Source organism: Rhodofomes roseus (assembly GCF_022264815.1).
Source record: "Rhodofomes roseus strain CIRM-BRFM 1785 chromosome Unknown C8Q71scaffold_1, whole genome shotgun sequence".
NCBI classification, from domain to species: domain Eukaryota; kingdom Fungi; phylum Basidiomycota; class Agaricomycetes; order Polyporales; family Fomitopsidaceae; genus Rhodofomes; species Rhodofomes roseus.
In genome coordinates this window covers 2,057,235-2,084,595 of record NW_025952957.1, presented here as the reverse complement: position 1 = coordinate 2,084,595, position 27,361 = coordinate 2,057,235, and the positions used below count along the sequence as shown (strand labels likewise).

The 27,361-nt window shown below is 57.2% G+C and overlaps 11 protein-coding genes across 11 annotated transcripts; 6 read left to right on the top strand and 5 right to left on the bottom strand.

Annotated features, from left to right (window-relative positions):
- Nucleotides 1-149: 149 nt before the first annotated feature.
- Nucleotides 150-2,962, bottom strand: C8Q71DRAFT_36727 (cobalamin-independent methionine synthase). Its single transcript, XM_047918108.1, has 5 exons — nt 2,800-2,962; nt 2,608-2,749; nt 2,382-2,549; nt 421-2,275; nt 150-367 (listed from the first exon to the last, which is right to left on the bottom strand). The coding sequence occupies exons 1-5, from the start codon at nt 2,834-2,836 to the stop codon at nt 272-274; spliced, it is 2,298 nt and encodes a 765-aa protein (XP_047785053.1). The 5' UTR covers nt 2,837-2,962; the 3' UTR covers nt 150-271.
- Nucleotides 2,963-3,674: 712 nt separating this feature from the next.
- Nucleotides 3,675-5,367, top strand: C8Q71DRAFT_819778 (xylitol dehydrogenase). The gene is made up of 8 exons (XM_047926159.1): nt 3,675-3,797; nt 3,853-3,891; nt 3,945-3,961; nt 4,020-4,110; nt 4,166-4,266; nt 4,319-4,444; nt 4,511-4,909; nt 4,965-5,367. Exons 1-8 carry the CDS (start codon nt 3,725-3,727, stop codon nt 5,244-5,246), a joined length of 1,128 nt encoding a protein of 375 aa, XP_047785052.1. The 5' UTR covers nt 3,675-3,724; the 3' UTR covers nt 5,247-5,367.
- Nucleotides 5,368-5,457: 90 nt separating this feature from the next.
- Nucleotides 5,458-7,304, top strand: C8Q71DRAFT_36595 (uncharacterized protein). The gene is made up of 5 exons (XM_047918099.1): nt 5,458-5,687; nt 5,742-5,818; nt 5,877-5,971; nt 6,042-6,100; nt 6,160-7,304. The coding sequence occupies exons 1-5, from the start codon at nt 5,622-5,624 to the stop codon at nt 7,288-7,290; spliced, it is 1,428 nt and encodes a 475-aa protein (XP_047785051.1). The 5' UTR covers nt 5,458-5,621; the 3' UTR covers nt 7,291-7,304.
- Nucleotides 7,305-10,002, bottom strand: C8Q71DRAFT_36605 (P-loop containing nucleoside triphosphate hydrolase protein). The gene is made up of 4 exons (XM_047918101.1): nt 9,728-10,002; nt 9,365-9,680; nt 8,622-9,295; nt 7,305-8,571 (listed from the first exon to the last, which is right to left on the bottom strand). The coding sequence occupies exons 1-4, from the start codon at nt 9,882-9,884 to the stop codon at nt 7,319-7,321; spliced, it is 2,400 nt and encodes a 799-aa protein (XP_047785050.1). The 5' UTR covers nt 9,885-10,002; the 3' UTR covers nt 7,305-7,318.
- Nucleotides 10,003-11,678: 1,676 nt separating this feature from the next.
- Nucleotides 11,679-13,034, top strand: C8Q71DRAFT_731860 (protein-s-isoprenylcysteine O-methyltransferase). The gene is made up of 5 exons (XM_047922218.1): nt 11,679-12,264; nt 12,318-12,437; nt 12,487-12,616; nt 12,673-12,803; nt 12,860-13,034. The coding sequence occupies exons 1-5, from the start codon at nt 11,931-11,933 to the stop codon at nt 12,946-12,948; spliced, it is 804 nt and encodes a 267-aa protein (XP_047785049.1). The 5' UTR covers nt 11,679-11,930; the 3' UTR covers nt 12,949-13,034.
- Nucleotides 13,035-13,559: 525 nt separating this feature from the next.
- C8Q71DRAFT_731857 (60S ribosomal protein L9) lies at nt 13,560-14,648 on the bottom strand. The gene is made up of 5 exons (XM_047922217.1): nt 14,560-14,648; nt 14,141-14,398; nt 13,979-14,083; nt 13,817-13,925; nt 13,560-13,766 (listed from the first exon to the last, which is right to left on the bottom strand). The coding sequence occupies exons 2-5, from the start codon at nt 14,396-14,398 to the stop codon at nt 13,666-13,668; spliced, it is 573 nt and encodes a 190-aa protein (XP_047785048.1). The 5' UTR covers nt 14,560-14,648; the 3' UTR covers nt 13,560-13,665.
- Nucleotides 14,649-14,776: 128 nt separating this feature from the next.
- Nucleotides 14,777-17,729, top strand: C8Q71DRAFT_731856 (uncharacterized protein). The gene is made up of 7 exons (XM_047922216.1): nt 14,777-15,320; nt 15,654-15,923; nt 15,980-16,126; nt 16,176-16,714; nt 16,769-16,961; nt 17,014-17,268; nt 17,325-17,729. The coding sequence occupies exons 1-7, from the start codon at nt 15,033-15,035 to the stop codon at nt 17,604-17,606; spliced, it is 1,974 nt and encodes a 657-aa protein (XP_047785047.1). The 5' UTR covers nt 14,777-15,032; the 3' UTR covers nt 17,607-17,729.
- Nucleotides 17,730-17,734: 5 nt separating this feature from the next.
- Nucleotides 17,735-19,910, top strand: C8Q71DRAFT_731852 (PIN domain-containing protein). Its single transcript, XM_047922215.1, has 5 exons — nt 17,735-18,063; nt 18,124-18,212; nt 18,272-18,423; nt 18,498-18,769; nt 18,819-19,910. The coding sequence occupies exons 1-5, from the start codon at nt 17,982-17,984 to the stop codon at nt 19,520-19,522; spliced, it is 1,299 nt and encodes a 432-aa protein (XP_047785046.1). The 5' UTR covers nt 17,735-17,981; the 3' UTR covers nt 19,523-19,910.
- Nucleotides 19,911-19,926: 16 nt separating this feature from the next.
- On the top strand, nt 19,927-21,986 carry C8Q71DRAFT_36307 (nucleotide-diphospho-sugar transferase). Its single transcript, XM_047918089.1, has 2 exons — nt 19,927-20,413; nt 20,471-21,986. The coding sequence occupies exons 1-2, from the start codon at nt 20,124-20,126 to the stop codon at nt 21,762-21,764; spliced, it is 1,584 nt and encodes a 527-aa protein (XP_047785045.1). The 5' UTR covers nt 19,927-20,123; the 3' UTR covers nt 21,765-21,986.
- Nucleotides 21,986-24,439, bottom strand: C8Q71DRAFT_36223 (MFS general substrate transporter). Its single transcript, XM_047918081.1, has 10 exons — nt 24,127-24,439; nt 24,015-24,067; nt 23,838-23,955; nt 23,757-23,781; nt 23,683-23,694; nt 23,531-23,626; nt 23,393-23,476; nt 22,861-23,327; nt 22,391-22,810; nt 21,986-22,320 (listed from the first exon to the last, which is right to left on the bottom strand). Exons 1-10 carry the CDS (start codon nt 24,176-24,178, stop codon nt 22,208-22,210), a joined length of 1,440 nt encoding a protein of 479 aa, XP_047785044.1. The 5' UTR covers nt 24,179-24,439; the 3' UTR covers nt 21,986-22,207.
- A 116-nt stretch (nt 24,440-24,555) lies between these two features.
- Nucleotides 24,556-27,329, bottom strand: C8Q71DRAFT_866404 (tRNA pseudouridine synthase D; the record flags this gene model as incomplete). Its single annotated transcript, XM_047928282.1, has 9 exons — nt 24,556-24,871; nt 24,926-25,151; nt 25,205-25,403; nt 25,459-25,733; nt 25,784-25,863; nt 25,910-26,276; nt 26,336-26,513; nt 26,579-27,185; nt 27,244-27,329. Coding segments are annotated over 9 exons (2,334 nt in total), but the record flags the coding sequence as incomplete, so codon positions are not given.
- Between the last annotated feature and the right edge of the window lie 32 nt (nt 27,330-27,361).

The window sequence follows — 27,361 nt, the reverse complement described above, 5'->3', positions numbered from 1 at the left end:
ACACCATACACTCATAGATACGCTTAATACTCCTACGGTACGCATCCTCGCGTCCATCAAGCCAAGCAGGCCCTCGCGTCCTTCCAGACCGACCCACCCGACACAATGACAGCGAAGCGTCTCCAGGCCGCCGCCGACGCCTGCCTGGAGTTTTGTCGCCACAGCTTAATACCCTGGGTCAAGAACACAGCGCGGCCTCGTTGAGAGGGCGACGCGCCGGTCACTACATGGCCACCATGCGGGCGCTGTTGAAGCGCAATGCAGATCGCGTTCACGCGTAGGTCTGGCGCGCCCAGCGGGCGGCGTTGACGAGGTTCACGAGCGAAGCCTCGGTCTCCTTCCAGCCACGGGTCTTAAGACCGCAGTCCTGATGACGAAGTTAGCACGACCAACGTGATGAATGAATTGACGCAGACGTACAGGGTTGATGACGAGCAGCTCCTCGGGGAGGATCTCGAGCATGGACGCGATACGGTCCTTGATCTCCTGCTCACCCGGGACACGAGGCGAGTGGATGTCGTAGACACCGGGGCCGATCTGGTTCGAATAACCGTACTGCTTGAACGTCGTGAGCAGCTTCATGTCGCTCTTCGACGCCTCGATCGAGATGACGTCCGCGTCGAGCGCCTGGATCGACGGGAAGATGTCGTCGAAGTCGGAGTAGCAGAAGTGCGAGTGCGTCTGGAGGCTGTCGGTAACGCCCGCAGTCGAGAGCTTGAACGACGGCAGCGCCCACTTGAGGTACGAGTCCCAGTCGGCCTTACGGAGCGGGAGACCCTCACGGAGGGCGGGCTCGTCGACCTGCACGGCCTTGATGCCAGCCTTCTCGAGGTCGACGACCTCGTCGCGGAGCGCGAGCGCGAGCTGCATGCACTGGAGCTCACGAGAGATGTCCGCACGAGGGAACGACCAGTTGAGGATGGTCACCGGGCCCGTAAGCATACCCTTCATCGGCTTGGAGGTGACGCTCTGCGCGTAGCTGCTCCACTTGACCGTGACAGGGTGAGGGCGGCTGACGTCCGAGACGATGATGGGGGGACGGACGTAGCGGGAGCCATAGGACTGCACCCAACCGTTCTGGGTGAAGACGAAGCCCTGGAACTGCTCGCCGAAGTACTGCACCATGTCGTTACGCTCGGGCTCACCGTGGACGAGTAGGTCGAGGCCGATGCGCTCTTGGAACCGGACGACGTACTCGATCTCCTTCTTGATGAACTCCTCGTACTCGGCCTCGCCAATCTGCTTCTTGTTGAGCTTAGCACGCGCAGCACGGATCTCCGCGGTTTGCGGGAAGGAACCAATGGTGGTGGTCGGGAACTTCGGTAGCCCGAGGTTCTTTTCCTGGAGCTGCTTGCGAACAGCGAAGGGGCTCTTGCGCTCCAACATGTCGGGGGTGATGGAGGCAACCCGCTTCCTGACGGCATCGTCGGAGGTGCGCTCGAAGTCGCGACGCTTGGCAATGGAAGCCTTGTTCGCCGCAAGGGCGGAGGAGACTTTAGCATCCTGGGAGTCAGAGAGGACAGCGGCGAGAACAGCAACCTCCTCGGCCTTCTCGAGAGCGAAGGAGAACCAATCCTTCTGATCAGCAGTGAGCTTGTTCTCGGACGCAAGGGTGACGGGGGTGTGCAGAAGCGAAGATGAGGTAGCAATGATGACGCGGTCAGCACCGAGGACGGAGATCGCCTTCTGGCCCAAGACGATGCCTGCGTCGAGGTCTGCCTTCCAGATGTTACGGCCGGAGACGACACCGAGCGACAGAACCTGAGCGGTGGGCTTCAACGCAGCGACAACCTCGTCGAGCTGCTTCGGGGCACGGTCGAGGTCAATATGGAGGCCAGCGACGGGGAGCTTCGCCACGAAGCTGAGGTTAGAGCCGAGACGTCCGTAGTAGGTAGCCAACACGATCTTGGGAGACACAGGAACAAGCTCAGAGTAAGCCTGCGCATACTGCTTCTCATAGTACGCAGCCTGGTCAAGGACAAGCACGGGCTCGTCGACCTGGACGGACTCGACGCCGGCAGCCTTCAAGTCAGCGAGCAGACGCTTGTAGACGGGGATGAGCTTGGGGAGGAGAGAGATGGGCTGGAAGCCGGGCTTCGCCTCCTTGGCGGCCTTGCCGAGAGCGAGGAAAGAGACGGGGCCAAGGACGACCGGGCGCGTGACAATGCCGAGGGCCTTCGCCTCGTTGTACTCCTCAAGAGCCTTGTTGAACTTGAGCTGGAAGTCGGTCTCATCCGAGAACTCTGGGACGACGAAGTGGTAGTTGGAGTCAAACCTAAAGAGGAAGTCTGAGTACCACGTCTGAAGTCTGCTTGAACCAAATAGCCGAAATGCCTCAAGGACTATGGCGGTAGGGCGGAACCGAAAGAACGGCTACACACCATTTCTTCATTTCGCAGGCAGGGACGTCGACACCCGCGGCTTGGCGACCACGGCCCATGGCAAAGTAGACATCGAGGGCCGAGAGGTTGTGGCCGCTGTAACGCTTGGGGATAACGTTGAAAGCAGCCGAGTGGTCGAGAACGTGGTCGTAGAGCGAGAAGTCGCCGCTGCGGACGCGGCTCTATTAGATGTGATTCATGTACATAGATAGCGAATGAAGCATACCTCGGGATGAGGTCGACGCCGCGCTCTTTAAGGTTGGTCCAGCTCGTCTTGCGCACATCGGCAGCGGCTTTTGTGAGCTCGTCGGCAGAGATCTTGCCGGCCCAGTAGGCCTCAACAGCCTTCTTCACCTCACGGTTACCACCTGAGACGATAGTCAGACGGAGATTTCCTGAAGGGCTGCAGAATACTGACCAATACGAGGGAAACCGAGCACACTGGACGCAACCATGTTGATTCGCGAGACGAGACGGGTGTAACAGCGGGGGAGGAGGATGGTAGGAGAGAAAGAGGGAGTGGGGATGGTGCAATCGAGCGAGACTTATATATCCGCACGATGAGAAATTGATTAGCTGACTCTTCACACCCGCATCTGGAATTCCCAGGCGCGCACGCCATTCGGGTCGGGAAGCGAGACGAAACCCGACGCATCGTGCCATTCCTCCCAACATCGATCCATCGATATTCTCTGCGGGGGACGCGACGTCGACGCCTCCCAGCACGCTGAGCACGGAACACACATCCTCGCTGCCATTTCCCCGCTCCTCCGGGTCCGAGCCATCACTTATGATCGCCCCGGTTGAACGTTCAGCAGAGTAGCTTCATATTGACGAGGCTGCAATGGCCGGCGACTCGGGATCGTCCGGCAGGATATCCCCCTATTGACCTCAGACCTGCGCGCGGGCTGCGTCTTACACGTACTCATGCAGTGTACACGGCTTCGAGGTCAATGGCGTGTGCATGCGGGGGTTCCACGGTGCTAGTGGAAGATCCCAGGCGGGGCAGGAGCACGTCCGGAAGGGCAGCTCGTTTACTGAACCACCGTGCGTTCGGATTCTAGAGCGCAGCTACTTAGGGATGCTCAGGACCCGCTGTGCTCGTATTGGCCTGTGGGACGAGCCAGGGGCCATGCGCACGCTCCTTACGGTTCAGCAAGAATTGATAGACCGCGTATTGACCGTCATCAGCTGCTCTCCTGGCCCAGACGCGCTCCCCGGTCCGGGGTACCTCCGCCCCCGCCCCCTGGGTCTCCGTCCTCCGATTGCTCAAATAGCCCTTTGCCTCCCGATGCACCTCTCCAGAGTACTCGCATCCCCCCGCCTCGCCTCGCCTTGCAGCCATGTCCAACAACCCTTCCTTCGTCCTCCGCGGCATCAACGATGTCATCTTCGAGGAGAGACCCATCCCCCAGAGTAAGCGATCGTCTGCCCCGCACCCACACCCGATCCATGTAACCTTCTATGATAGTCGGCGATGACGAGGTACTCGTCGAGGTGAAGAAGACGGGTGAGTTGGACAATGATCTATTCTTGCAGTGTCCCTGATCATCGTCGATGCAGGTATCTGCGGGTCCGACGTATGTGCATTCATAGCGCACCTCTATGAACGCGGACCGATCATAGACGTTTATTCAGGTCCACTACATGGTTGCCGGACGCATTGGGCAGTTCATCGTCGAGAAGCCCATGGTCTTGGGCCATGAGTCCTCCGGCATCATCTCGAAGGGTGGGTTTACGTAGAAGATGTTCTCTTCGGAACACCTGCTTACTTCATTCTGTAGTCGGCCCTGCGGTCAAGAACCTCAAAGTCGGTGACCGCGTCGCAATGGAGCCCGGTGCAACCTGCCGCAAGTGTGATGCTTGCAAGGGCGGCCGGTACGAGGTACTGTGAACATTCCTTCTCCTATCACAATATTGGCTGACGGTGCAAATAGCTCTGCCCAGATATCGTCTTCGCTGCGACCCCTCCATACGATGGCACGCTTGCCCGGTACTACCCTATTCCCGCCGATATCGTTTACAAGCTCCCGGATCACCTCACTCTCGAGGACGGTGCCATGGTGCGTCCTCCGTGCGATAAGTGACCCACGCAAGATTATCTGATTCTTCCATGCTCACACGTCTAGATGGAGCCTCTCTCTGTCGCCATCCACGCGGTGGCAAACGTTGCAGACTTCCATTCGAACCAGTCTATTGTCGTCTTCGGTGCCGGCCCCGTCGGTCTCCTCTGCATGGCTGTGGCCAAGGCGCTCGGTGCCTCGCGGGTCGTCGCCGTCGACATCGTGCAGGGCCGGCTCGACTTCGCGAAGGAGTTCGCGGCAACGGACATCTACCTCCCGCCACCTATGGAGAAGGACGAGACGCGGATACGCTACTCGGAGCGGAACGCGAAGAAGCTGATGACGGACCTGGGCATCGAGGAGCGTGGCCCCACGAGCATCGACCTCATCGTCGACGCGAGCGGTGCTGAGGTCTCCATCCAGACTGGTGTCCTCGTCGCTAAGATTGGCGGCACCTTCGTGCAGGTATGTTTCCCTACACGTTCTCGTCGTATATGTTAGGCTCACCCCAACTGCGTAGCTCGGTATGGGCAGTCCCGAGGTGACCCTCCCGATCACAACGATGCTCACGAAGGAGCTCAACTGGAAGGGCTCCTTCCGCTACGGCCCTGGCGACTACCCGCTTGCGATCGCGCTCGTTGCGCAGGGCAAGATCGACCTCAAGCCGCTTATCACCCACCGCTACTCTTTCGAGCAGGCTGTCGAGGCATTCCAAACGACGCGCACGGGCAAGAGCTCGGACGGCAAGGGCGTCATCAAGGCTGTCATCTCGGGCCCAGGCGTCTCGCTGAGTGATAACTAAGTGGACTCATTTCTCTGGTGGTATATACGGCGTGTAGTAACTTAATGCAAAAGTAGCCCGAAGTGTACGATACCATTGTTGTTTGCTGTCAGACTTGAATGAAGTTGTTTTGGGTCCCCACTGCGTTGGTTGTGAATGATCTCGATCAATGGTGTGGCACGTGAGAAGAGCGCGATCGAGTGGGACGCGTTCAGCGACGCGCGAGACGCGCCTGACCTCGAACTTGCATGTGGTACACACTCGTGCGAACGACCAACAAGATTCCCCAGACTGGCGTACTAAACACGTAATTGCGAGCCTTCGTCGACGTCTAAAGCCTCCGTTCGTACTCGGAGAAGCTAGTACCAGGACGCACAACGATCATTGGAGCCTGCCATGCGCTTCGGCCCAAGGAACGCGTACTACTTGCGCATATCAGGAAACACGGTGCTGCCTCTCTACGTATGTACCACCTCTCATTCGACTGCTATGCAATTTGGTGAGACATTTGAATAGCTCTACCTTGATGAACGACACATCGATTGGATGTCAGAGCAGGTGCTCCAACATGTGCTCTCTGACCTCCGCCCAAAGTGCGTTCTCCACAATTGTATGCGCGGTAGATTGAATAATGGATCACCTGCACTCCAGGATCCTTCCGAAACTGAAGGACGAGGCGAACACCCGCTTAGGCCCCGGCGGGCCCGCGAACGCAAAGCGGGGAACCGTCGACGTACATCGAGGAGGTGCGTCGCCGTCGGGTCTCCTTCGCAGCAGTCAGCTGAACCTCGCGCGCGCTGTGGGGCCACGTAACAGAGGCGTATCAGTTCGCGTACTTCCTCGCCGAGACGAAGCAGCACTCGGTGCTCATCAAGGTGAGATTGACCGGTCGCAAGGCTCTCCCTGCTGACTGCGCCGCGGCCAATCACCGCAGACGCGGGACTTCGTACCAGCCCCCGCTCCTCCGCCTGGTGCCGTCCCGCCGCCTAGACCACCCTCACCTGCCCCGCAGAACCAGAAGGGCAGGAAGCGCACGCGCGCGGCTAGGAAGACGCCAGCGCCGTCCCAGAAGACGAAGCAGCGAAAGACCAAAGGCAAGCAGCGTGCCAGGGACAGCGACGAAGACGAGCCAATTGAAATTTCGAGCGACGAGGATGCCCGTCCTCCGGTACCAGAGATTGGCGAGCCAGAGCCTCCGGTGGCGGCTCCCCGTCGGTCTGCGCGAGCCAGAAGGGCTGCAGCAGGCGGGTACCGGGATCAGGACGAAGACGAGGAAATACAAGAAGTTCACCAGGTGCATGATGTTGATGCGGACACCGACATGATCGCTGCACCCGGAAGCCCGCCTGCGCAAGCACCCACGGATCCCGCGTCTTCCGCTCTGCAGCTGGACGACTCCAATCTGATAGCGATGGAGGACTCGGAGGCAACCCCAGCACTCCAGCCTGCTGTCAAGCGCGAGAACATCGAGCCATCAATACCACAGACGGAGGAAGCTGAGCCCATTGAAGATACAATCGCGGAACAGATCACAGCAACGACTCCTACTGGCCAGGATGAAGTTCAGTCGTCCCTGCGTACAGGGGTGGAAGAGGACGAAAAGAAACTCGCGTTGCGACTGCGGTACGAAGCGTACAACATCCAGGGTCGCCATCTGTGCGTGGTGGTCGAGCCCTATCCACCGATTCGTGGGCCAACACGCGCACCGTCTCTGGCACCGATATTCACCAACGCCCAGAGGGCACCGAGCATCGCCCCTCCTGACTTTGTACCCAGCGGAGGCGCGGCTCAGCGCGAGAAGACCCCTCTCTTCCTCCCTGAGTATGACAGGGAGCGGAGCGTCACACCAGCACCAGCGCTCACGAGACACCGAACCCTACCACCCGTGCCTCTGTTCAACGACACTGCAGAAGACAGTGACGGTGACGATGGCGGATTCATGGAGTTCACTCAGATCCTCAGGTCCGTCGGCCAGAACCAGGCCGGCGCAATGGAGGACGACGATGAGATCGAGGGCGCCGTGTTCTTCGGCGACGCAGACGAAAAACAAGAGCTAGAATTGTAAAATCATCGTACTATGCATTGTACAGAGGTCATGCTCGCCCTATCTCTCTCAGGATTTCCATCTTTCTCGCCTGCGACACCTTCCTGAATCCCGCGTTGACCATCTCGAAGAGGCCGTGACCGCCCGAGAGTGCGCGTAACCGGCTTGAATAGTCGAGCATCTGACTGAGCGGCGCGACAGCGAAGATAGACCGTTTGTACTGCGAAGAGCTACCTGCGCGCGCAGTCGGGTTTGCAGCTGAAGGTGACAGCTCCTTCGGCGGGATGTATACGCCGTCCTCCGAGAACGGCACAGCGTCTGCATCGGGATCTGCGACGTTGCCCGAGCCTGTACCCAGGTCGAGTACCTCCCCACCACGCTCCGTCAGGTCCTTGACGACCTTGCCAACGGAGTCCTCGTTTACGGTGATTTTGAGACGGATATACGGCTCCATCACGTCGCCCATGCCCGCATTCTTCAGGCAGTCCCGTAGGATGGACGCACTCGCACCTGCGAGTACCGAAGGCGAGGCCGTTTCGCTAGGATACTTATAGCCCTTGACTTGTATATGGAGGTGTGACAACGCGAGTGATGTATGCGGAGAATTCGAGAGCAAGCTTGAGATGCCACGGGCGAGCGGGTCGACTTCGCTGAGGGCGTCGTCTGGGGCACGTAGCGGTTTGCCGTCAGGATCGATGACGACGTTGTCGTCCCACAGAGGGTCGCCCTCCTCGTCGCCCTGAAGCTCACGGATGGCGAAGTCCATTTGTACAGTGATCCTTCTGCCAGAGATGTCCGTGGACCAGGTGTTCTCAGTCGGGCTGGGGTCGTTGGGACCCAGGCACTCGCGATAGCTGACTCTGCGCTTGCCGAACTCGAAGTTGGCTTGCCACTCGTCTCTGAGTCTGTTCTCGATGATCTCCAGGTGAAGCGCGCCGAGGCCGTGCACGAGGATCTGCCCTTCTTGGACCTCAAAGCGGACTGAGGGGTCGGTGCGAGCGAGAGAAGCGAGGGCCTCTTGGACGGGTTCCGTGTCTGATTGCGACTGTGGAATAATCGAAGCAGACATGACGGGTGGAGGTGGGACGATGTCACGTAGCGACGACGCTTCTGAGGGTTTGTGGTTGGAGACTAGAGTGTCTCCCGTTCGCGTGAAGCGCAGACCCAGTACCACGCCTACTTGTCCAAATGACAAAAAATCGACATCTTCTGCTTGCGACGCATACAGCAGCTGTATCTTCGATACGCGCTCCCGCTGCTGACGAGTCGCGTTGAAAACAACGCTCTGTTTAGTGATCGTCCCTGGGGCCGACGTTAGCATGGGACTGTGCCGGTGTTACGATGTTACTTACCTGAGTATATCCGTACGAACGTCATCCACCCCTTCCGCTTATCCCAAGCGACCTTCCAGGCGAGCATACGGAGCGGTGCCTTTGCCTTTGGTACATCATCGACCATGTCGACCGGGCTAGGGAACAGCTCCCCAACGTAGTCCATCACCATTTCGGTCCCTATATGCTTGAATGCTGACCCGCAAAGGACTGGTAGGATGTCACTTCGCACGGTGGCTGCACGTAGGTGTGGTATGATACTGGAAGGCGGCACAGTGAGGTAGGCTGACGGATCGGGAGGCAGGCCAAGCAATGTTTGCAGCAGGTCGTCGGAGAACATGGAAAGGGTTTCGAGCAGGCTTGTCCTCGCAGGAATCAGTTGACCTAACACAGGATGTGCGGGAGGCAGAATGGCGCTTTGCTCCAGCTCTTCGATGCTGCGCGGTAAAGCTTGTTTCGACGACTCGCCATTTGCGTTCCATCTCCAGATCTCCCACTTTACCAAGTCCACTAGACCTTGGATCCCTGGTTCGGCTTGTGCGTAGTCCTGTGGGTCAAAAGACGCAATAGGCAGTGATAGCGCGACCGGGCGCGGGTGTAACTGATTCGTGAGTAGCGATGTGATAGACTGGGAGAACGATGCTCCGACACGGTCTAGTTTGTTCAGGAATATGAGCCGCGAACGGACGCCATATCTGCACGCGCCGCGGAGATGAGCAATCGGTATGGAGTCCCACAACGCCTCACCTAGACGCACAGCTCACCTATCCAGCTGTCTCCAGACACCCTTCGTCTGCGCTTCAACTCCCTCTACTGAGTCTAGGAGGACCACCGCGCCATCCACTACCCGGCTGGCACTCTCGACTTCCATGCCGAAGTCCGCGTGACCCGGAGTGTCGATCAGGTTGAACGTCCAGTCTCTCCATTTCACTGGAATGCTTGCAGATTGAATGGTAATCCCTCGCTCGCGCTCCGCAGGTAAGAAATCGGTTGTGGTGCTTCCTGTGTCCACCGAGCCAGCGTGACTGAGGTAGGAAGACCTCAGTAGAATCGACTCTGTGAGTGTTGTCTTCCCAGAGTCTGGGGGATTTGGTCAGGGGCCTCCAGTAATCGAAATGAAAGCTCACCGATGTGCGCTACGAGAGCCATGTTCCTCAAATTTGAGGTTGAGCTAGCCGGAGTGGCCGTAGCGAGGCGTCGTTTGCAAGGGACCTGCCATTGTCTCGAAGGCGTCCGGGAGTAACATCGAAATTTACAAGCGGACCGCGTCCAACTCATGTGCATGAGGGTACGCCAGGCCCTACCGGTGCGCAATGCTCACGCTCGTTGCAGGCTGGGGTGCAGGACGGTGGTAAGTGCTCAGGCACGTGAGTACCTGCAGACAAGCATCCCAGGGCCTGCCTTGGATGTCATCCGGATGCATCCACGCATCCATGGGAAAACCATCCACGGATAAACCATCCATACCCACGCTCGTCTGGGTGTGACATCACGTAAGGCTGCGCTCGTAAGACCCGCCGTCACGCCCAGTGTCGGCCTTGCTTAAGTCGTCGTCGCCGCAACTCAACATTCTTCGAGCATAGGCCGTTTGGTACAGGAGTGGGCCCAGTCCGGCGTGATTAGATAGCGATGTATGTAGAGCTACTTCGAAGAAGGGTACAGAAATTTATATATAATCATATTCTACACTCTCCTGCTCCTTCAAGTTTGAATGGTGCAGAGTTCATGACAATGGCTCCTCCGACAGAGACCGTCGCAGAGGGCGCAGAGGGCGCTAAATGAGCAATATTATGTCTTCGGCGACATTGTAATCGAACCATGGGGCATCGGCCCATGCGCCGAGGCTCATCTTTGCACGAAACGTCTGCGAAGACATGGCGCGTTGGTTCCAAGCGACCTGGTTGCGGCCTTCGGAAAACGCGAGCTCTGCGTCGGCTGTGGTTGTTAGTGGAGCGCGCTCTTTTTCAGTACATCGACTCACAAGTCAGATGTTGAAACTCACCGGGCGCGGAAGCATATGCAAGGCCTATCTTCGCTAAGCCTGGCGTCACCGCGAGCTCCTTGTTCCAGTACTCCAGCACCGACGTGTCGCGCGGGCATACTAATGAATTGCCAGCGATTCACGCCCTGTGACAAAATGGCCGCGATCTATGAGTGACTGTGGACAACCTTGGTAACGGCACTTACAATGTTGTTGGCCACAGTCGGAACCGTTGAACTGCCTGATTGTCCTACCAGTGGTTGATTTTGCGTGGAAAGCGGCGGCTTGAACCTTCGATGTTAGTTATCAATAGCCCGCCTGCGAACCATCTCGATAGCATCAACCGGCCACTGATGTTGAACAAACCAATGAAGTTTGCGGTCAGGGCACATGACTACGTGCAGAGAGTCAGTGTTTCGTTGAGTATGAATGTAATAAGTACACACCTATAGCCGTAGTATACGCATCGCACTCCACAAACAAGCGTGAGAAGTATCTGCGCGACACCAGATAGCCTGCGTGCGCGGCAACACGACAAACATTAGGTAATGTTGGTAGATTGACCATAGTGATGAGGTCGCGTTGAAGCTGGCCCTGCAAATGCGGGAAAGACGTCAATGATGAGTGGGATGTTGTTCTGCTGAAATCGTTGAACTAGCTCGTGGATATTCCGTGCACAACAGTCAGGGAGACGCGGCGTCAGAAGTCTACGAAATGCACGCACACTAACATGTCTCGCAAATTCGTTGAGAGAGACCACTCTTGCGGTGTCAGTTTCATTGCGTTGAGCTTAAGGTCCCGAATCTGAGTCGATCACTTCCCGGAGCGCGTGAGACGACATAAGGAGCCTGAGGCGGTAGTCCGAGTCCCAACGTGTCGCATTGCGTGGATGGATATGCTGGTCGTGGCTGAATAATGGCTGTGGCAGATGAAAAGCGTCGTGGACAGGTCCGCTGTCCCGAGTCTTGTTCGCGAGAGCTGCGTGTTCAGCACTCAGTATGTACTCAGTGTGCAACGGCGTGCGCTTTGCTCTGCCTCAATCAACCGTTACGAGCTCGTTACTACTTTGTGACTTAGCCGTGACTGACTGTGACCCGGGCACTTCGTGGGACGATCACGAGCAGGCGATGGATGTCTTGGGGTGGGAACACCATCCATTCTCACGGCGGATATCTGTGGATACACCCATCCAAGGCAGGCCCTGAAGCATCCCAATCTCGGATCTCGATCCTCAGATCTGACCGAGGACAGGGCTATTGTCCTCCACTCCCCCGGGCCACCCACTGTACTCTTACAGACTCTTACGCGACTCTCAACGACCTCTCGTTCTTCTTGCGCACGAATCATCTATGACACCCACGCAAGGAGAAAGGGATGGGTTCGAAGAACGACTTCGGCAGCGTACAGATGACAAGTCGTCACATCCACTCGACACTGTACCGACGGATCCAGGTCTGCGACCCCGCGGGAAGATCCCAAACACACCACTAGCTGCATCTACCCTCTCATTTCTACTCGGCATCGTCTTTGCACTTGGATTTGGGACCTTTATACTTGGAGGGTTTGATCGCTTCTGGTGGACAACGCACCAATTGGGTTTCTATCTCGCTGCATGGGCAGCGTTTCATTGGGGCGAGTTCGCTGTGACTGCGGGTTGGAACAGGGACAAATGTAGCATAAACTGTGCGTATACAGCATCACAGCCTAGTTCGTGGAAACTGAACTTGTTTACACAGCATTTCTGCTAGAGAACGGAGCGCAGTACCACATAGCGCACAGCGTCGCAATCGCCGAATACTTACTCACATTGTACTTCAAGCCGTCAATTAAATGTCATCCCTATGTTTCCCAAGTTGGTAAGCAGAGTTAACCCCTTCCCTTCCCTCGCCTGACTTATCGTTGCAGGAATCGCCCTGACGGTGGTGGGCCAAGTGCTCAGGTCGTCTGCTATGGTCCACGCAGCCCAGAGCTTCTCGCATGTTATTGCGATGCGCAAGGTCGACACGCATATACTCGTCACTGATGGTATATACAGGTGTGTCGCACGTATCTAGTTGTCCTCATTCTCGAGTAACGCACCTTGCCCTCAAGGTGGTTCCGGCATCCGTCGTATGCTGGCTTCTTCTATTGGGCCTTGGGCACCCAGCTTGTTCTGCAGAACCCTATATCATTCCTCGGGTTTCTTATTGTGCTCTGGAGATTCTTCGCTCAACGCATACGTGGTATGTCCGTACCATTTCCTCATAGCTTGTGTATGCTTCATTTGCGTGTTCTCCAGGCGAGGAGGGCTACCTCATCCGCTTCTTTGGAAACGATTACATACAATACCGCAAGAGAGTTGGCACGAGGATACCATTCATCCCATAAACATTCGTCTGTGTACCAAAATACGATGACCGGCTTGGTGGATAATAGTATGTCAGTCACATGTGTAGTGACGCGTGAGGGAGCACAGTGACACCGGCAGCCAGCCTCGTTACTTCAGAGTGAGCTTGGAATATCAGTTGCAAGAGAGCGAGAGCGGGGAAAGATCGAGGGTGGTGAGGCGCAGCCCACAGGGCTGCCCGACTCGAAGAGTTTGTATGGACGTGAGGCCTGAGGCATGAGGGGCAACGGGTGACCCGCGAGGGTTGATACCACAGCCCTGCGTTTCCGTTGCCTCTGCTGGCAGTGGGCCGCAGGGTAGACACATCGAGCCAAAGAAACACACACCTTGAGTTTGTCACAGCGTGTGCTACGTAGAAAGGGCGCGAAGGGTAGGGAAAACGAGAGCGATTCGAAGCGCGTAGCGGCCGCGGGGCCTTCGAGAGCGGTCGTCCGAATGGGCGTGCAGAGGAGAGGCCCAAATCTCCTCCTGCGTACTTAGTCATTTCTACGCGCGCGACGCTCGTGCCTCGCTTCGCTCAGAGTAACACACATGTACCATTATCGCTGCTCTCGATCTGAGCCAACTCGTAACTCACATATTGTGCCCGCAGTTCACAGCGATGAAGTTGTCATATTGGTCATAGCAAAGATAGTAGAAATGCAAGTTTTAGCCGCCAACGCAACATACACCCATATGATAATGGCATAGAGAGGGTCCTACTCCTGGAGGATCGTACCCCGCTCCGAAACGTAAATACCGTCCAAGAATTTACGGATGTCCTTGTTCCGTACGCGGCAGATGCCCTGGATGGATGCCGCTGTGCCATGCGTGAGATGTTGCCCTACTGAGGTACAGCTAGTGACTTACCAGACTGCGACACGTTTTGAACGTCGTTACCCTCAAGGATGAGCTCATCCTTCTGCGCCTTTGATTCGAGGACAGTAACGCCATCCAACATGTTCACATGCCGTACGAGCTAGTGTCCGTCGTGAGCGACGAGATAGAAATCTGAAACGCACAGAGTCATACCTTCTCCCCCAAGAAGTTCCGGATCTCCACTGCCTTCCCGCTGTCCTGGATGATGCAGTTGATGGGGAAGTGGGCGTACACAGAACGCATCTTGTACTGGAAGCCCTGTAAAGCGTACAATCCTTCAGCACCCGCAGACGACCCAATGATCACAAATCGTACCTTCGTGACACCGATGATCATGTTGACGATGAGGCTCTTAATCGTCCGGAGGCACGCAACGTGTTTCCTGCCACCTTGCCACACCGCCAGCTTCACCTTGTTATCCTTGCTCTTGTCGAGCCGAATGTCCATGTCGATGTGTCGGACATTCTTCGACAACGTTCCCCGAGGGCCCGTGACGGTGATCTGGCGGGCCTTGATGGAGACCTCAACCCCCTCGGGAATGCTGAGCTCCTCGGTCTTGATAACGTCCTTCATCTGCGTGCAGACGAGAATTCGTTAGCGCCTTGCAGGTGTACATCCGCAGACTGCGGCCTCAATCCATCCGTTCGTCCGGGCGAGAGGCCACCAAACTCGTTAAACAACTCGTTGGACGGTCGAACAGCATGTCTCGAGGCGAACAGGCATGGAGAACTCACCTTGCAGTCTTGAGGGAGGGGGCAGCGTCGAGCTTCGTGAGCGTAGGCAAATCCGATGACAGACGAGAGTTTCGGTCGTTGCCTTTTCCGGTTACAGGCACCTGAGCCGAAACGGGAAGTTTGGGGACTGGGCAAGAGTCTGGGGCACGTGCAGCGGCTGTGACCGGGCGGAGTCTCAATATGACTCAGTGTTCGGTCTTGCGTGGCCCCGCCAGCCGAAAAGACCTTCACCACCGACCACCATCTGCTGTGCGTGCCCTCGCGCACCAAGATCCCTTTGCGTCCGTTGCAAGCAAACTGTGTGAGACACAGTCATAGTATTGGCTCGCTCATTCCCCAACAAGGCGACCCTCTACCACCGGCCCCCGCATATCGCCTTTCTGCACACAGATCAACGTCTCTAAGGGTCGACTCGCGACTTGGATTCGCGCGCATCAGTCAAGAACCCTGATTTCTGGCTTACTCTTCCCTCTATGTCTCTGTATCCACAGCCTCAGAGTCAGGGATACGGCGCGGCGGCTTTCCCGCCCCCGGGCTACGGGCAGCCCTCGATGTATGCGCCCCCCGCGTTCAGTTATGCTCCTCCCGCGCAGCCTGTGTACCACGTCGATCCAACCAGTTTCCGACGGGATTATAGCACGCGTTTGGCTGAGCTAACAGTCAATTCCAGACCGATTATCCAGAACCTCTCCATGGTTGCCCAGGACTATACTCGATTCGCAGACATCGTGGTGCAGTGCATCGAGAGCCATATCCGTAGGGTGAGTGCCGATTTCTCTGGTTGACTCATCACTTTAGCTCGTTATCCCGGCATCTGCTCCTTCAGAGAGAGATCGTGCTCGTAGTGTACCATTGCCATGTTCGTAGTAGTAGTAGCAGTAGCATTCTCAGTCTGAGCAAAGACGACTCGCTGGTCGCTCAATGCAGTGTCTTGTGGCCGCCGGGGCAGTTCCACGACAACGCCCGTGCGTAGCTCATGCTCTGAGAATCTTGCTACTGCCGCTACTTGCGACGTGTTCGCGCCCTTTGCGTATTTTCTTTGCTGTCGTTCCGCGGAATGCTGACTAACTGTTATGCCCGTTTTGGCGAATCAGGTGCCTCAGTGGATGAAGCTGCCCGCCTTCTATCTTCTCGATGCGATCTCCAAGAATGTGTACAACCCATACGCGAACTGCTTTGCTCCTCTGGTCGTCAGACTGTTCCTCGATACCTATGAGCAAGTTGACCAGAGTACACGCAGCAAGATGGAGGAGATGCTGTTGACTTGGCGGACAGGTTCTCCCAATGGGAGAGAGCTCTTTGGCGTTGTTCCACAACTGGCCATCGAGCGTCAAATCTGGGGAGGCGAGTCGACACAGAATGCCGTAAGTGTTCCCCCTTCGTGTCGTTGTGACTAATCCACTCATTCTTATCGCTATAGTCTTCGAGTCGCTTCGGCACGTCATCGTCCGTATCCGCCGCCCAGGTCCTGAGTGAACTTGAATTCGTGTTGAATCAGCAAGAACGCGCATTGCAGATGAACCCGTACGACAAGGCAAGCCAGCATCATGTCGCCGTGTTGCAGCAGGTAAATGTGTATCATCACCTGTCCATGCTTGACGCTAACGCCCTGCTAGTTGCGCAAACTTGTGCAAGCTGGTGTCTCGCAAGCAGAGCTTTCTCAGATTTTGAATCAACTGCGCACTCTTGCCCAGTCCGCACCTACATCCGCACCCGTCTCTGTTCCTCCACCTCCACCGGCGGCTCGTCCGTCGTATGCTGCTCAGCAGGCCTCCTATGCGCCCCCTCCTCCTCCTGCTCCCCAATCGTCGTCCTATCCCCCTCCTGCTTACATGGCGCCTACTCCTTCGACCGCGTACACCGTTCCGAAGTCTGAACCGATAGACCTAGCGAGCTTCTTGTCTTCTGTTCAACCGCCAGCTGCGTCTGCATCTGTCCCTACAGCGTCGGCGCCGACGAACAACATCGCAGACCTTTTCAGCGCATTGGTCAAGGCAGGTGTCGTGTCTTCGACTGGGACACCAACGGGTGCCGGTGCAACCGCCAAGGCGGAAGAGCCGTCAAAGCCCGTTGATCCCGTGAAGGACGCCGCAAGGAAGTACAGAAAGGCAATTCTGAAGCACAAGATCAAGCTGACCTCCGCGGATATCTCAAAGTACGGTGTTTCGTCCCCTTTACAATCGCTGTCGTCGAACCCGATCCCACACAGGCAACGTTCGCATGTTGTCGAGTTCATGTACGACCGCCTGCCTGCACAGTGCAAGCAGTGCGGCATCCGTTTCCCTGATGGGGCGAGCAAGAAGACCATGGACGACCACCTGGACATGCACTTCAGGCAAAATCAGAAGGCGGGTCAGGCAGTCAGTCGCGGTCACAGTCGTTGCTGGTTCGTAACGGTTGAGGTACGTTTTGAATCTCATTTCACCGCACATTGATATTGACGCGGGTACGCAGGATTGGACACACGATGGCTACGTTGATGTCAAGGGCAAAGGTCGCGCGGATGGCCGTAAGATTAGTTCGAGTGCAGCTGCTGCCGCGGAAGCGGCGAAGCGTGAGGCTGAGCTCCGAGCCCTCTATGTGGTCGTGCCGCCTGGTGACGAGGCAAAGCCAATATCATGCCCAATTTGTAAGGAGCCATTGAAGTCGGAATTTCTGGAGGATGACGAGGAGTGGGTGTGGCGGAACGCGGTGAAGCGCGACGACAAGGTCAGTCCAATGTCTGCATTGCTTAACGACGGTGGTGCTGACGTTCAGCACTCTAGATATACCATGCGACATGTCATGCCGAAGCTACGGCGTCTAAGAGCACCCTGGCGGTGCGTTTGCGGAACGAGAAGACGGGGAGCCGTAGTCGCTCGATCACACCTGAGAAGCTGCGGACGCCTCCGAAGGCTGCTGTGGATGGCGTGCCTCACAAGTCGAAGTCGCCGTCGCCGACGTCACCCGTGCGGACGAAGCGTAAGGCTGAGGACGATGATCCGTATGCGCGCCTGGAAGGTAAGGGAGATGCGCCCCCGGCGAAGAAATTCGCTGTTTCAGCATGACGGTCGGACTTGGAGGGGCATCGGACGATAGTGCATTTGTAATCGTTATTCTCTGATTATTCCCCGCACGACCTGCATTGTAGCTTTACACACACACTAGAATGGCATCAGGTTGAAAGGCGATTGTGGACGTCTGTCGGTCCGAATGTGAACTGGCACTGTAAGTCAAGAAGGTATGAACGAAGGGACCAAAGGGTGCACGGGAGCCACAAACGCGACGCGACAGTCACGTGTGCGTGTCGGACAAACCATCCCCTTTGTCGAGATCGATTCTTCTCCTGATCGTCATCCAGTCTTCGCTTTGCCTACTGGGTATTTCGTCGTCTTCAAGACCTGACTTTAACTCGGTGAGTGCTAATATACTCGACCCCTGACATGTTTGCACAGGGACACTCAAGCCCCGGCTGGCATTCGCCTTCTGGAGTTCTTCCTTCTCCTCCAGCACAGTATGATCCAGGTATGTGAGCCGCTGTGCATTTCGTCAGTACCGAACTCAGTGATGTGGCGTCCATTGCAGCACACTTCTCGCCAAACGCAGACACCACCGGCAACGACGACACGTTGCAGCGCATCTACTCCGCTGCCAACGCAGATGTGGAGATGAAGGTGGGTCGTTTCGCCGACATGACAGTAGCTCATCGCCGTGACATTCGGTGTGGTGCCAGGACGACTTTGTCACAAAACTGTACCTCGTACTCGACACCAACGTTCTGATTGACTATCTTGACGTCATCCAACGGTTCAACGAAGACATAGAAAGGCTTGGGATGCCTGTAACCATCATCATTCCGAGCGTGCTTCTATCCGAATTAGATGGGTGCGTCTGCCTTGCTTGTTTCGCAGGCGTTCTCGTGGAACTCATTCCCACCCGTGATCGCGTTCGGTCGCCAGCCTGAAGAAAAGAGAGAAAGTCGGATGGTTCGCGAGCCGCGCGTCCGCCTGGATCCTGAACAAGATGAAGGAGCGCAAGACCGTGCACGTCCAGTCACGGCGGGAGACGTGCGGGCTCGTCCTCGCGCCGCACGAGCAGGAGCGCAGGAACGACATGTGGATCTACGACTGCTGCCAGTTCTTCGCGCGGCGCGGGCACGTCATCTTCATCAGCGGCGACATGAACCTGCAGAGCACTGTCGACAGCATCAACACCGACAGCGTGGGCAGAGGTGCGTTCTCATCGCCGTGCCGCGAACCAGGACTGAGACGTTTGGTCAGCGGATCTGTTTGCGGATATCCTGACAGTCATGCCGGACAGGAGGGGCTGGTCGAGCCGGGCGCTCGCGAGAAAGCTGGCTGATAGTGGCGTGAACATTCCCGGGCTCCGAATACATCCAGACGAAGAACCAAAATACCGGCGGTCACGCAACACCACGGAGAGCCGCAAGATCGTGCTCGGCGAGCCTGACGACGACGACGAGGTCATGATGGACGTCGACGATGTCGGCCCGCCGCCGCAGGACGACGATGCGAAGAAGCACGCGCTCGACGCGCTCCATCTGCAGGTCGTCGACCACTTCGCGCTGCTCCTCAAAGACCTCGCCCAGCGTGTTCGCACAAGCGCGGGAGACGTCGCAGATAAAACCATATCTCTTCACGCGGCAGGTTGGCTCCGAAAGGAGTTCTCTGAGTGGACCGTGGGGGACTGCCTCGATTACCTGGAGTTCAAGCTTGCCCAGTTGAAGAAGGGGCTGCGGCCACGCCAACCCCCACTGCAGTGGTTCCTGCGGCGAGAGCGCGGGGACAGACAAGGCGGCCGCGCAGGCAAGGAATGGAGTCGACAAGCATGGAATGACGTTGCGGATGCGCTGGAAGAGCTCGGGACCAAGTTCGAGGACGGGGCCATGCTGGTGTCAGCGCAGTACCTCAGACAAGAGACAGAGTATGCTTTCCATCTGCAGCCGCGCCCCTCTGGCCGGTAGGCCCACGAACTAGGCGTGGGCGCGTTGATCACGAGCGTGTAGGTAGCGCACGTTCTCAAGAGCAGACAAATGTGAACGGAAGCTACCGAAGAAGACGCGGACTCGGTGTCTCTCCCCTTGGAGTTCTCAGGCGCCCTGGAGCGATGTACGGATGCATTGGTGTAAGACAGACCGATGGCTATCGGTGCAGGGACGGATCCACTCCATAAATACACCATATGATCCACGAATTGCCGCCCCGGGCAGAGCGACGCAGGATGGAGGGGACAGGGGAGGCAGGTGGAGGCGTGCTGAATAGATGGAGCACAGAGCGGCCGCCCGTTTGAGTGGTCGAGTTCCTTCATTTCATGTGTCTAAGTCCGTGCTCAATGAACACTTGTCAATGTGATTGCTCCTGAAGTCAGTGTGGCCGTCGAGGACACCGCAGGCCGCGGGGAGCGTGCCTGGCTGCGGGGCGACAGCTGCCAGATATGGGCCGTGGGAAAGCGGACGGCTTGGCAGTCGCAGTCGGGCGGCTGCGTTTGGCGATAGCAGTCTGCACTGGAATCTATTTACCACTCCTTGCTCCCCCGCCCCGTCCACTCCTTTCCCTTCCGCCGTCATGTTCCGACGCCGGACAGTCTACATCCTTCTCAGCCTCCTCGCCGCAGTCCTCGTCGGCACCGTCGTCGTGCTCTCCTCCATCTCCTATTACCTCTCCATCAACGCGAAGGCGTACATCACAGAGGTCAACCTCGACGCGCCTCTCAACGCAACCGTGCCCTGGAACGCGACGGAGCATGGCAAGGTCGAGCGCATTCCGCGTATTCTCCACCAGACGTGGAAGACGGAGACCCTCCCGGAGAAGTGGGCAGACGTCTCTCAGGGCTGTCGGGATTTGATGCCGGATTAGTGCGTATCAGCTTTTGGCCCGCCGTGTTGTTTTGCTCACCTCCCCGCCTCTTCCAGCGAGTACATGCTATGGACTGACGCCAGCTCACGAGAGTTCATTTCCGAGAACTATCCTTGGTTCTTGGACACGTTCGACGGGTACAAGTACCCCATCCAACGCGCCGACGCCATCCGGTATTTCATACTTCACCACTATGGTGGTGTCTACCTAGACCTCGACATTGGATGTCTGCGTCCGCTCGACCCCCTCATGGTCTACCCCGTCATTCTCGCGAAGACCATCCCCGTGGGCGTGTCCAACGATCTCATGTTCTCGGAGCCACGACACCCGTTCATGGAGCAGATGATTCACGGCCTTATGGCGTTCGACCACAGCTGGGTCCTCAACTACCCCACCGTCATGTTCAGCACGGGCCCCATGTTCGTGTCTGCGCAGTACGGGCTGTATACTTCGACGCACCCGGCTACCCTTGCGCAGCCCGGCGGCGAGGTTCGCGTTCTGCCGAAAGCGCTCTACGGCAAGAATGCGAAGCCCGGTGAGGCGCCCCACTCGTTCTTCTCGCACTATTATGGGAGCAGCTGGCATGCAGACGACGCTGCCTTCATCGGTTTCCTCGGCAAATGGGGCAAGGGCCTCATGTGGGCGGGCCTGGTCGTCTTCATCCTCGGAGTGATCAGACTCGCACTTGCACCCACCGCGCGCCGTCGCAAGTATCGCCTCAGACGCATCGGTGGCTACGAGGTTATGATGCCCCGCTGGGTGCAACGGGATGGCCGATGGTATCTCGACCTCGGATGGTTCGGCCTGCCCGCGTCGGGCGCCACGACTCCGACGCAACCCGCCTCCCCCATCTCCCTCCCAAGCGAGACCTCCTCCGATGCTGACGAGGAAGACGTACAGCTGTTGCCGCTGTCTTTTGCGCCAAGGTCTTCGTCGCCCGCACCATCAGAAGCCTCATCAGCCATGGACTCGATGTCATCATCGTGGCAACGCCCAAGCGGCGGTTCCCCCCTCGACGTCGTCCGGCGCGCGAGTCGCCGTGTGATGACCTCCATCTTTGGCCGGCCAGACTCACCAGAGCTGCCTCCGTCGCGGCGCAGGCGCAGCCGGGGCGTGCTCTTCTTCCTCCCAGCCTTCCTCTCGACGTCCCCCGAGATCGAGCTTCCGCGCGGGCGCTCACGCTCGCGCTCCGTGCACCTTGCACCCTCAATCTCGCGGACGACCATACATCTGCCGCCGGAAAAACGGCAGTACGACGAGGAGTCGGGCGCCTACCTCCCTGCGCCGAGCGGCCCGCCACACGGGGGCCGGTCACACTCGACGGTGTCATCTTCATCCACGCTCTTGTGAGCGAGCGGGTCGCGCGCCCGGGCAGCCGCTGCGCGCAGTGTATCCATAATAGAGAAAACCAACGCTGAACGTGACCGCGCGTGTACACAGTACAGATTCATGGGGCTAGGGCTGGGGCACGGTGCCGGATACCCGTTACAGATTCAGACTTGTTGCTTTGGACTTTAATCTTGTGCCCGTCGTTGGTATCTTGATTCGCTTTCGTTTGCTGGCGCATGAACATTCCTTAGCAGGTACATTATCGAGTAGCATAACACCATTCCTATATCTATTTCATTGAATGCACCGCCTGCCTACGTCGATGCTCTGGACTTCCTCGCAGGCTTGAGGGATCTACGTCGCTCAGGGTTACTGACGTCCGTGTACGGTGTCCGCAACGTTCACTCTGGCGAAATATACATAGAATGGCCTGTCTGCATTGTGTGTATAACGGCAGTACAGCATCATGAGACGGTCTTTCTGGCGATAGACTTCGTGCCCATGGATAGCGCAAACATAGCCACTGCACCGACGGCGTATGTCACGGATGGTCCGAACGTCCAGTAGGACGCGCACGCTGCGGAGCATTCCAATATGCAATGTTCAGCCACATCGTACGGCATGCGATAGTAGGACCGGGAACGCACCTAGCAGGGGCCCGAGAGCCCGGCCAAGCTGGCCGGACGAGCGGAACTTGCCCAGGGCCTTGCCCTTCGCCAGCTCGGGGTGCTCCTCGACCGGCTTGCCCGTATCCTCGTCGACGCCCTCGTCGCACTGCAGCGACGCGTAGGACGTCAGCGAGTTCACGACCGTCGCGGAGGTGAACGCCAGACAGATCGCCGCGCCGCGCAGGAGCGTGACGGACGCGGACGTGCGCGTGTCGGCGAGGACGGGCACGGCGGACAGGAGTACCAGGCCGAGCGCGCAGCTTGAGATGCCACGGCGCGCCATGATGCCCTCGCCGACCTTGGGGATCGCGCGCCGCACGTAGCCGCCTTGTAGGAGGGCACTGACTACGCCAATCGACCCTATGAGCGCGCCGTTCTGCCTATTATTCCAATCGAAGACTGGGACGGAGGTTAGGAGTCGCTCGGCGTGGACGAAGGTAACCACGCACGGTCGAACGTGAGGAAGGTGAGTGTGAATTCGACACCAGAGAAAATACCCAGGAATAGAAAATGGAGCTTGCGCAGCGTCTTGAGCAGGCTTAGACGCTCCTCGACCGTGGCCGGCTTCTTGGTCACACTAATGGTCTTGGAGTGTACATCAAATCTTCCATTGGTGGGGTGGCTAGATTTTGCTTCCTTCGTATTACTTGCGATGTGTGCACGTTTTCCTCGTGTCTCAGGGAGTGCTACAATAAGGAAGATCGTCTCGAGAACAAGCAGAACGAGGGTAAGTAGCGCAGGTGTCGCGTAGACATTCAGCTCGATGCCAGAAGCGGTGAACGTAGGTGGTAGCGGGCGTGACGCAAAGTATGCACCAATAGGCGGCCCGATGCAGAAGCAAATCGCGAAAGCAATGCCAACATGAGCGAGGGCTTTGGCGCGCGTCGCGGGGCTGGAGACGTCGGATAGGATTGCACTGACACATACTCAATTAGCACAAGGACAGCGGTTGGGACGGTCGGAAACAGAGGCAAAACATACATCGCAAGTTGCACGTTTCCCTCACTCAGACCGCCCACAACTCGGGAGAGCATGTAGGAAGCGAAGGTGGTTGACTTGACCCATCTAGTGATTCTGCAGTCAGCGCGAGACTAGCCACAGAGTTTACGAGGCACCCACATCAGCGCAGACAGAATGTTGCCGATCATGGTTACGAGGAGCACTCGTTTACGCCCATACTTGTCACTCAGTGACCCGATGTACGGGGAGACGAACCTAGGGGATGCTATGAGCGAGACCATTCACGTCGTGCACGGCCGTAGCAATCGCACCATTGTAGCATTCTACGAGGATACATAGCTCAGCTTTACGATTCCCGCCGCGGAAGGCGTGTAAACACACTCACGAAAACACCGAGCCCATTAGACCACCTGTATCGACGTCGCTCCATGACCCGCAGTGGCACAGTGGTAGCAGTAAGGCTCACCGAGCAATACCACATCCCATCGTTGAGGGTTTGCAGTAGGCTTGTAGAGGAGCCCGCGGACGGATGAGACGAAATAGAGCGTGCGTGAAAGGAAGCCTGAGGGATCGGACGATTCCCGCTATGTCGCGCAACAGCATGAGCACAGAATGACATGTCGGTATGGTATAGCAAACTCACCTTGGTATACCACTCAATGATACGCGGGAACAAGGGCAAAGGGATGGTGAACGCTAAACGGATGTACACATGGTCACATCCCTGAGCACAGCGCCTTGAGGGCCGCACATACCAAATAGATCCAGCACCAGCGAGAGGAACACGACGCGCTCGACCTTAGGCATCCTGAACAATAATTGTCTCGACTCGCAGAGTCAACTGCGCCGGAAGGTGGAAAACGAAGGTGGAGGTGGGAATGATGATTCACTGAGTTGCTGGCGGTCGGTGGCACTGCGGCGTGTAAGTACCTCCAGGAGACCTCGATTAATGTCCGCCTCAATGATGGTTTCATGCCGGAGAAGACAAACTGCATCCGCAGCACGCGCTGGGCTAGACTCGTCTGTAGCATGTATGTCGTACACATCCTAGCTTGGAGCACCATAAACCTGATCGGAGCGAACGGTGCGGCATCGAGGGTCGTCCGCAATGTATTGGCAAGTACAATCTAATCAGACAACGACAATCTACATCTACATCAGCTTTCGTCCACCTCCTCCGGCGCTGCGACGTCCACCGCCGTTTTGTACTTCTGGTCTTCCGAGGCTAGCGTCAAGCTTGACTGGTAATGTGAGCTCGTTTCCGTCTTGGTGACCTCGCGCAAAGCCATGGTGGCATAAGCTGCCGTTCCGAGTTGCAAGTTGATTTGCAGTGCCATGAACTTCCCGTCCTCAACGACCATCGGTGGGTCGAAGCCTAGGAGCTTGTCTTCGTCTGCTTGTGCCAGTGCGACGTCTGGGTCAGTGTACCGCAAGACTGACCAGGAGAGCTCCTTCGGTAGGTGTAGGATCTTACGGTACGAGCCACCCAGGCTGTACTCCCTGCTCGACGTTTCATGAACGATGAATTATTGAATATGCATCAAGTCCACGCACCTCTGCTTGCGCTCCCAGTCATCCGGATCCAGCCCGTCCATGCGAAGGAACTCACGGTAACGCTCCCCGAGAGCGCCTCCAGGATATGCAACATCTCTGCCTGGTAAAGGCATGATCACGTCGAAGATAGAATAGTTGTCAACGTCTTCTGCTGTCAGTGTCTTGACTTTCGGCGGCTGCCAGGGCTTCCTGGCTCGTTTCTGCCGCTTGTCAGTGGATACCTCTTCTGCATGAACGACGAGTCAGCTTAGCAGACCCACCTCTGGTAGATGTACATACCATCTTCCTTCTCCTGCGTGGCCGCCTCACCCACTTCAAGCTCCTCTTCGTCCGGCTTCTCCGAGGGGTCGACCTCGAACACCAAGTCTCCAGGCACAGGCTTGTCCGCGCCGTGCATCTTGATACGCTCAGACACGATGGCGTTCCAGACATAGGATTGATACGCATGGACGTACATCAGACGGAGGTTCTTGGGGATCTATCATACGCTGGTCAGCGCGCCACCTGACTAAAATGACAGTTCGGCGACATACCGTAGACAGCGCGCCCATGGCATTGCGCGTCTCGCCGCCCTGTTTCTTGTAGCTCTCCAGGATGCAGCGCTCGGCGACGACGCGACGGGGCATGCATTGCAGGGCCCTCTCGAGGTCACCGTCGACGAGCCAGGCGTTGCGCGCTGAGACCACATCTGGGTGCTCCCCCGGTCGGTTGCGCAGGATGAGGTTGACGGCGCGGTGCCAGTCGGACTTCAGGAGCGCGAGGCCGATGGAATGTGTCGGGATAGACGCGGTACCAAAGCGCTGCATACCTGTGCGAGATGAATGAGAGAGACTCGGATGCGGTACAGGCTCAGCCTACCGTAATAGTTGATGAACCCCTTCGTCTTCATGATGTTCATCGCCCTGTCAAGTGTCTCCATCGAGTCGACTTGCACGTTCCTAAACCCCAATGAACATCCATGCGCAACCAAAACAGACTACATACCTCAGGGTGATGACGAACGCGTTGCCCTTCAGCATCCCCAGCTCCAGGCTCGCCTTCCGGTAGTTGAAGTCGGCGATCCTGATGCCCCGGTCGCCGCGCTTCGTCAGCGCGTCCTCTCGTGTCCGCCGCTGGGTGGAGTTGATGCCGCTCGCCATAGTCCACACGTCCTCTACTGTCTTGTTTCCTCTGCGGAGTGAGACGCGTTGTACTGTCACGCCGCGCTTGTCCTTCGTGCCGGCCACAGACAGATCCTTGGCGTTGACGTGCAAGACACGGGAGAGATGTGAGAGCGCGTCTTGCGTATCGCGGTTCGTCTTCTGCATGGTGAAGTGAATGTATGAAGGGTAACTCCCTCTCTCGGGCCTGTCTCCTCGAGCTTTGCCAATTATTGAGCGTCAACTTCGCTAGCAGGAAGGCGTGACTCACCCGACCTTCCACCACCTCGCCCTCCGCCTCTACCGCCACTCTTCGACCACTTGATCACAATCCGAGAGCCCTCGTCGGCCGCAGGGGCGCTCAGATCAGTCTCAGTGTCCAGTTTCCCCTCAAACAACTCTCGTATCGCTTTGTGCAGCCCGGTGCGCGTTTCCTTGGACGAGATAGGCTAAGTATCACCATGAAAGTCAGATCCCATTGACATGAAGCGGTAATGAACACGGCGAAACAGACATCGGTCAGCACTTTGCGATGATCCTCTCTCTTGCCGGGTCTACCACCTCTCCCTCCTCCTCTCCCTCCACGTCCTCCGCGCCCGCCTCTGCCGCGTCGTCCTTTACCTCTAGTAGGCTCTTCCATCGGCGGTTCTTCTACTGCTGGCGCCTCTTGATCGTCGGCTTTCTCGCCACCCTCAGCGAGCTTGGTTTGGCGTCCGCCCCAGCCGCTGTCACTGAGGAAAGGTGGTTCAGATCCTTCCAAAAATAGCCCTCTGATACGGGCTATGATGTCTTCGGAGAGGAAGGGAGACAGTGTGGTCGTGAATCGCTCAGGCCAAGGCTCGCCCTCCTTCGGCGGAATTGACGAGCCAGACGGTTCGGCCTGTGCGTCGCCAGACCCGGAGGCTTTCCCATTACCATCTTCTAATGCCGGCTCCTCTTTTGTCTCTTCTTTTGCGGCAGGAATTTCCGCTGTATCTGTGTTTGTTGTCCTTTCTGGATTGACAGCGTCGCCATCATTGGCCTCGTCTTTCTTTTTGGGAGAGGATTCCGGCTTGTCCAACGACTTGAGATGAATCACGTTGCTGTCCAAATCTACCTCATATACAAGGAAGTCCGTGAATCTGAGGCACGTAGGTCAGGGCTTGTATGCATGTCTTCCGAATGCCGAATCACACGCACCGTTGTTTGATAATCCCCTCGATCTTCGGGACGTCGTGGCCAATGTACTCCGAGATCCCGACGTCAGTCTCCATGATACGCTGGATGGACCCATCCGAGCAAACTTCAGGAGCAGGAA

Coding starts and splice junctions, on each gene's coding strand:
- C8Q71DRAFT_819778 (XM_047926159.1), top strand. CDS start 3,725: ATGTCCAACAACCCTTCCTTCGTCCTCCGCGGCATCAACGATGTCATC. Junction 4,111..4,165: donor CTCCGGCATCATCTCGAAGG/GTGGGTTTACGT, acceptor TTCATTCTGTAG/TCGGCCCTGCGGTCAAGAAC. Junction 4,445..4,510: donor CTCTCGAGGACGGTGCCATG/GTGCGTCCTCCG, acceptor TCACACGTCTAG/ATGGAGCCTCTCTCTGTCGC.
- C8Q71DRAFT_36605 (XM_047918101.1), bottom strand. CDS start 9,884: ATGCACATGAGTTGGACGCGGTCCGCTTGTAAATTTCGATGTTACTCC. Junction 9,296..9,364: donor GTCTGGAGACAGCTGGATAG/GTGAGCTGTGCG, acceptor CGGCGCGTGCAG/ATATGGCGTCCGTTCGCGGC. Junction 8,572..8,621: donor GTTCGTACGGATATACTCAG/GTAAGTAACATC, acceptor CGTCGGCCCCAG/GGACGATCACTAAACAGAGC.
- C8Q71DRAFT_731856 (XM_047922216.1), top strand. CDS start 15,033: ATGTCTCTGTATCCACAGCCTCAGAGTCAGGGATACGGCGCGGCGGCT. Junction 15,321..15,653: donor TCGAGAGCCATATCCGTAGG/GTGAGTGCCGAT, acceptor TTGGCGAATCAG/GTGCCTCAGTGGATGAAGCT. Junction 17,269..17,324: donor CGGTGAAGCGCGACGACAAG/GTCAGTCCAATG, acceptor TCAGCACTCTAG/ATATACCATGCGACATGTCA.
- C8Q71DRAFT_36727 (XM_047918108.1), bottom strand. CDS start 2,836: ATGGTTGCGTCCAGTGTGCTCGGTTTCCCTCGTATTG. Junction 2,276..2,381: donor GCCTGCGAAATGAAGAAATG/GTGTGTAGCCGT, acceptor CTTCCTCTTTAG/GTTTGACTCCAACTACCACT. Junction 368..420: donor AGCTGCTCGTCATCAACCCT/GTACGTCTGCGT, acceptor CTTCGTCATCAG/GACTGCGGTCTTAAGACCCG.
- C8Q71DRAFT_731852 (XM_047922215.1), top strand. CDS start 17,982: ATGTTTGCACAGGGACACTCAAGCCCCGGCTGGCATTCGCCTTCTGGA. Junction 18,064..18,123: donor TCCAGCACAGTATGATCCAG/GTATGTGAGCCG, acceptor CGTCCATTGCAG/CACACTTCTCGCCAAACGCA. Junction 18,770..18,818: donor CACCGACAGCGTGGGCAGAG/GTGCGTTCTCAT, acceptor ACGTTTGGTCAG/CGGATCTGTTTGCGGATATC.
- C8Q71DRAFT_731860 (XM_047922218.1), top strand. CDS start 11,931: ATGACACCCACGCAAGGAGAAAGGGATGGGTTCGAAGAACGACTTCGG. Junction 12,438..12,486: donor TCCCTATGTTTCCCAAGTTG/GTAAGCAGAGTT, acceptor TTATCGTTGCAG/GAATCGCCCTGACGGTGGTG. Junction 12,617..12,672: donor GTCACTGATGGTATATACAG/GTGTGTCGCACG, acceptor CTTGCCCTCAAG/GTGGTTCCGGCATCCGTCGT.
- C8Q71DRAFT_731857 (XM_047922217.1), bottom strand. CDS start 14,398: ATGAAGGACGTTATCAAGACCGAGGAGCTCAGCATTCCCGAGGGGGTT. Junction 14,084..14,140: donor TGATCATCGGTGTCACGAAG/GTACGATTTGTG, acceptor TACGCTTTACAG/GGCTTCCAGTACAAGATGCG. Junction 13,767..13,816: donor TCAAAACGTGTCGCAGTCTG/GTAAGTCACTAG, acceptor CGCATGGCACAG/CGGCATCCATCCAGGGCATC.
- C8Q71DRAFT_36223 (XM_047918081.1), bottom strand. CDS start 24,178: ATGCCTAAGGTCGAGCGCGTCGTGTTCCTCTCGCTGGTGCTGGATCTA. Junction 23,477..23,530: donor AACATTCTGTCTGCGCTGAT/GTGGGTGCCTCG, acceptor CAGAATCACTAG/ATGGGTCAAGTCAACCACCT. Junction 22,321..22,390: donor GGCTCTCGGGCCCCTGCTAG/GTGCGTTCCCGG, acceptor AATGCTCCGCAG/CGTGCGCGTCCTACTGGACG.
- C8Q71DRAFT_36307 (XM_047918089.1), top strand. CDS start 20,124: ATGTTCCGACGCCGGACAGTCTACATCCTTCTCAGCCTCCTCGCCGCA. Junction 20,414..20,470: donor CGGGATTTGATGCCGGATTA/GTGCGTATCAGC, acceptor CGCCTCTTCCAG/CGAGTACATGCTATGGACTG.
- C8Q71DRAFT_36595 (XM_047918099.1), top strand. CDS start 5,622: ATGCGCTTCGGCCCAAGGAACGCGTACTACTTGCGCATATCAGGAAAC. Junction 5,688..5,741: donor ACACGGTGCTGCCTCTCTAC/GTATGTACCACC, acceptor ACATTTGAATAG/CTCTACCTTGATGAACGACA. Junction 5,972..6,041: donor CGTCGACGTACATCGAGGAG/GTGCGTCGCCGT, acceptor GCCACGTAACAG/AGGCGTATCAGTTCGCGTAC.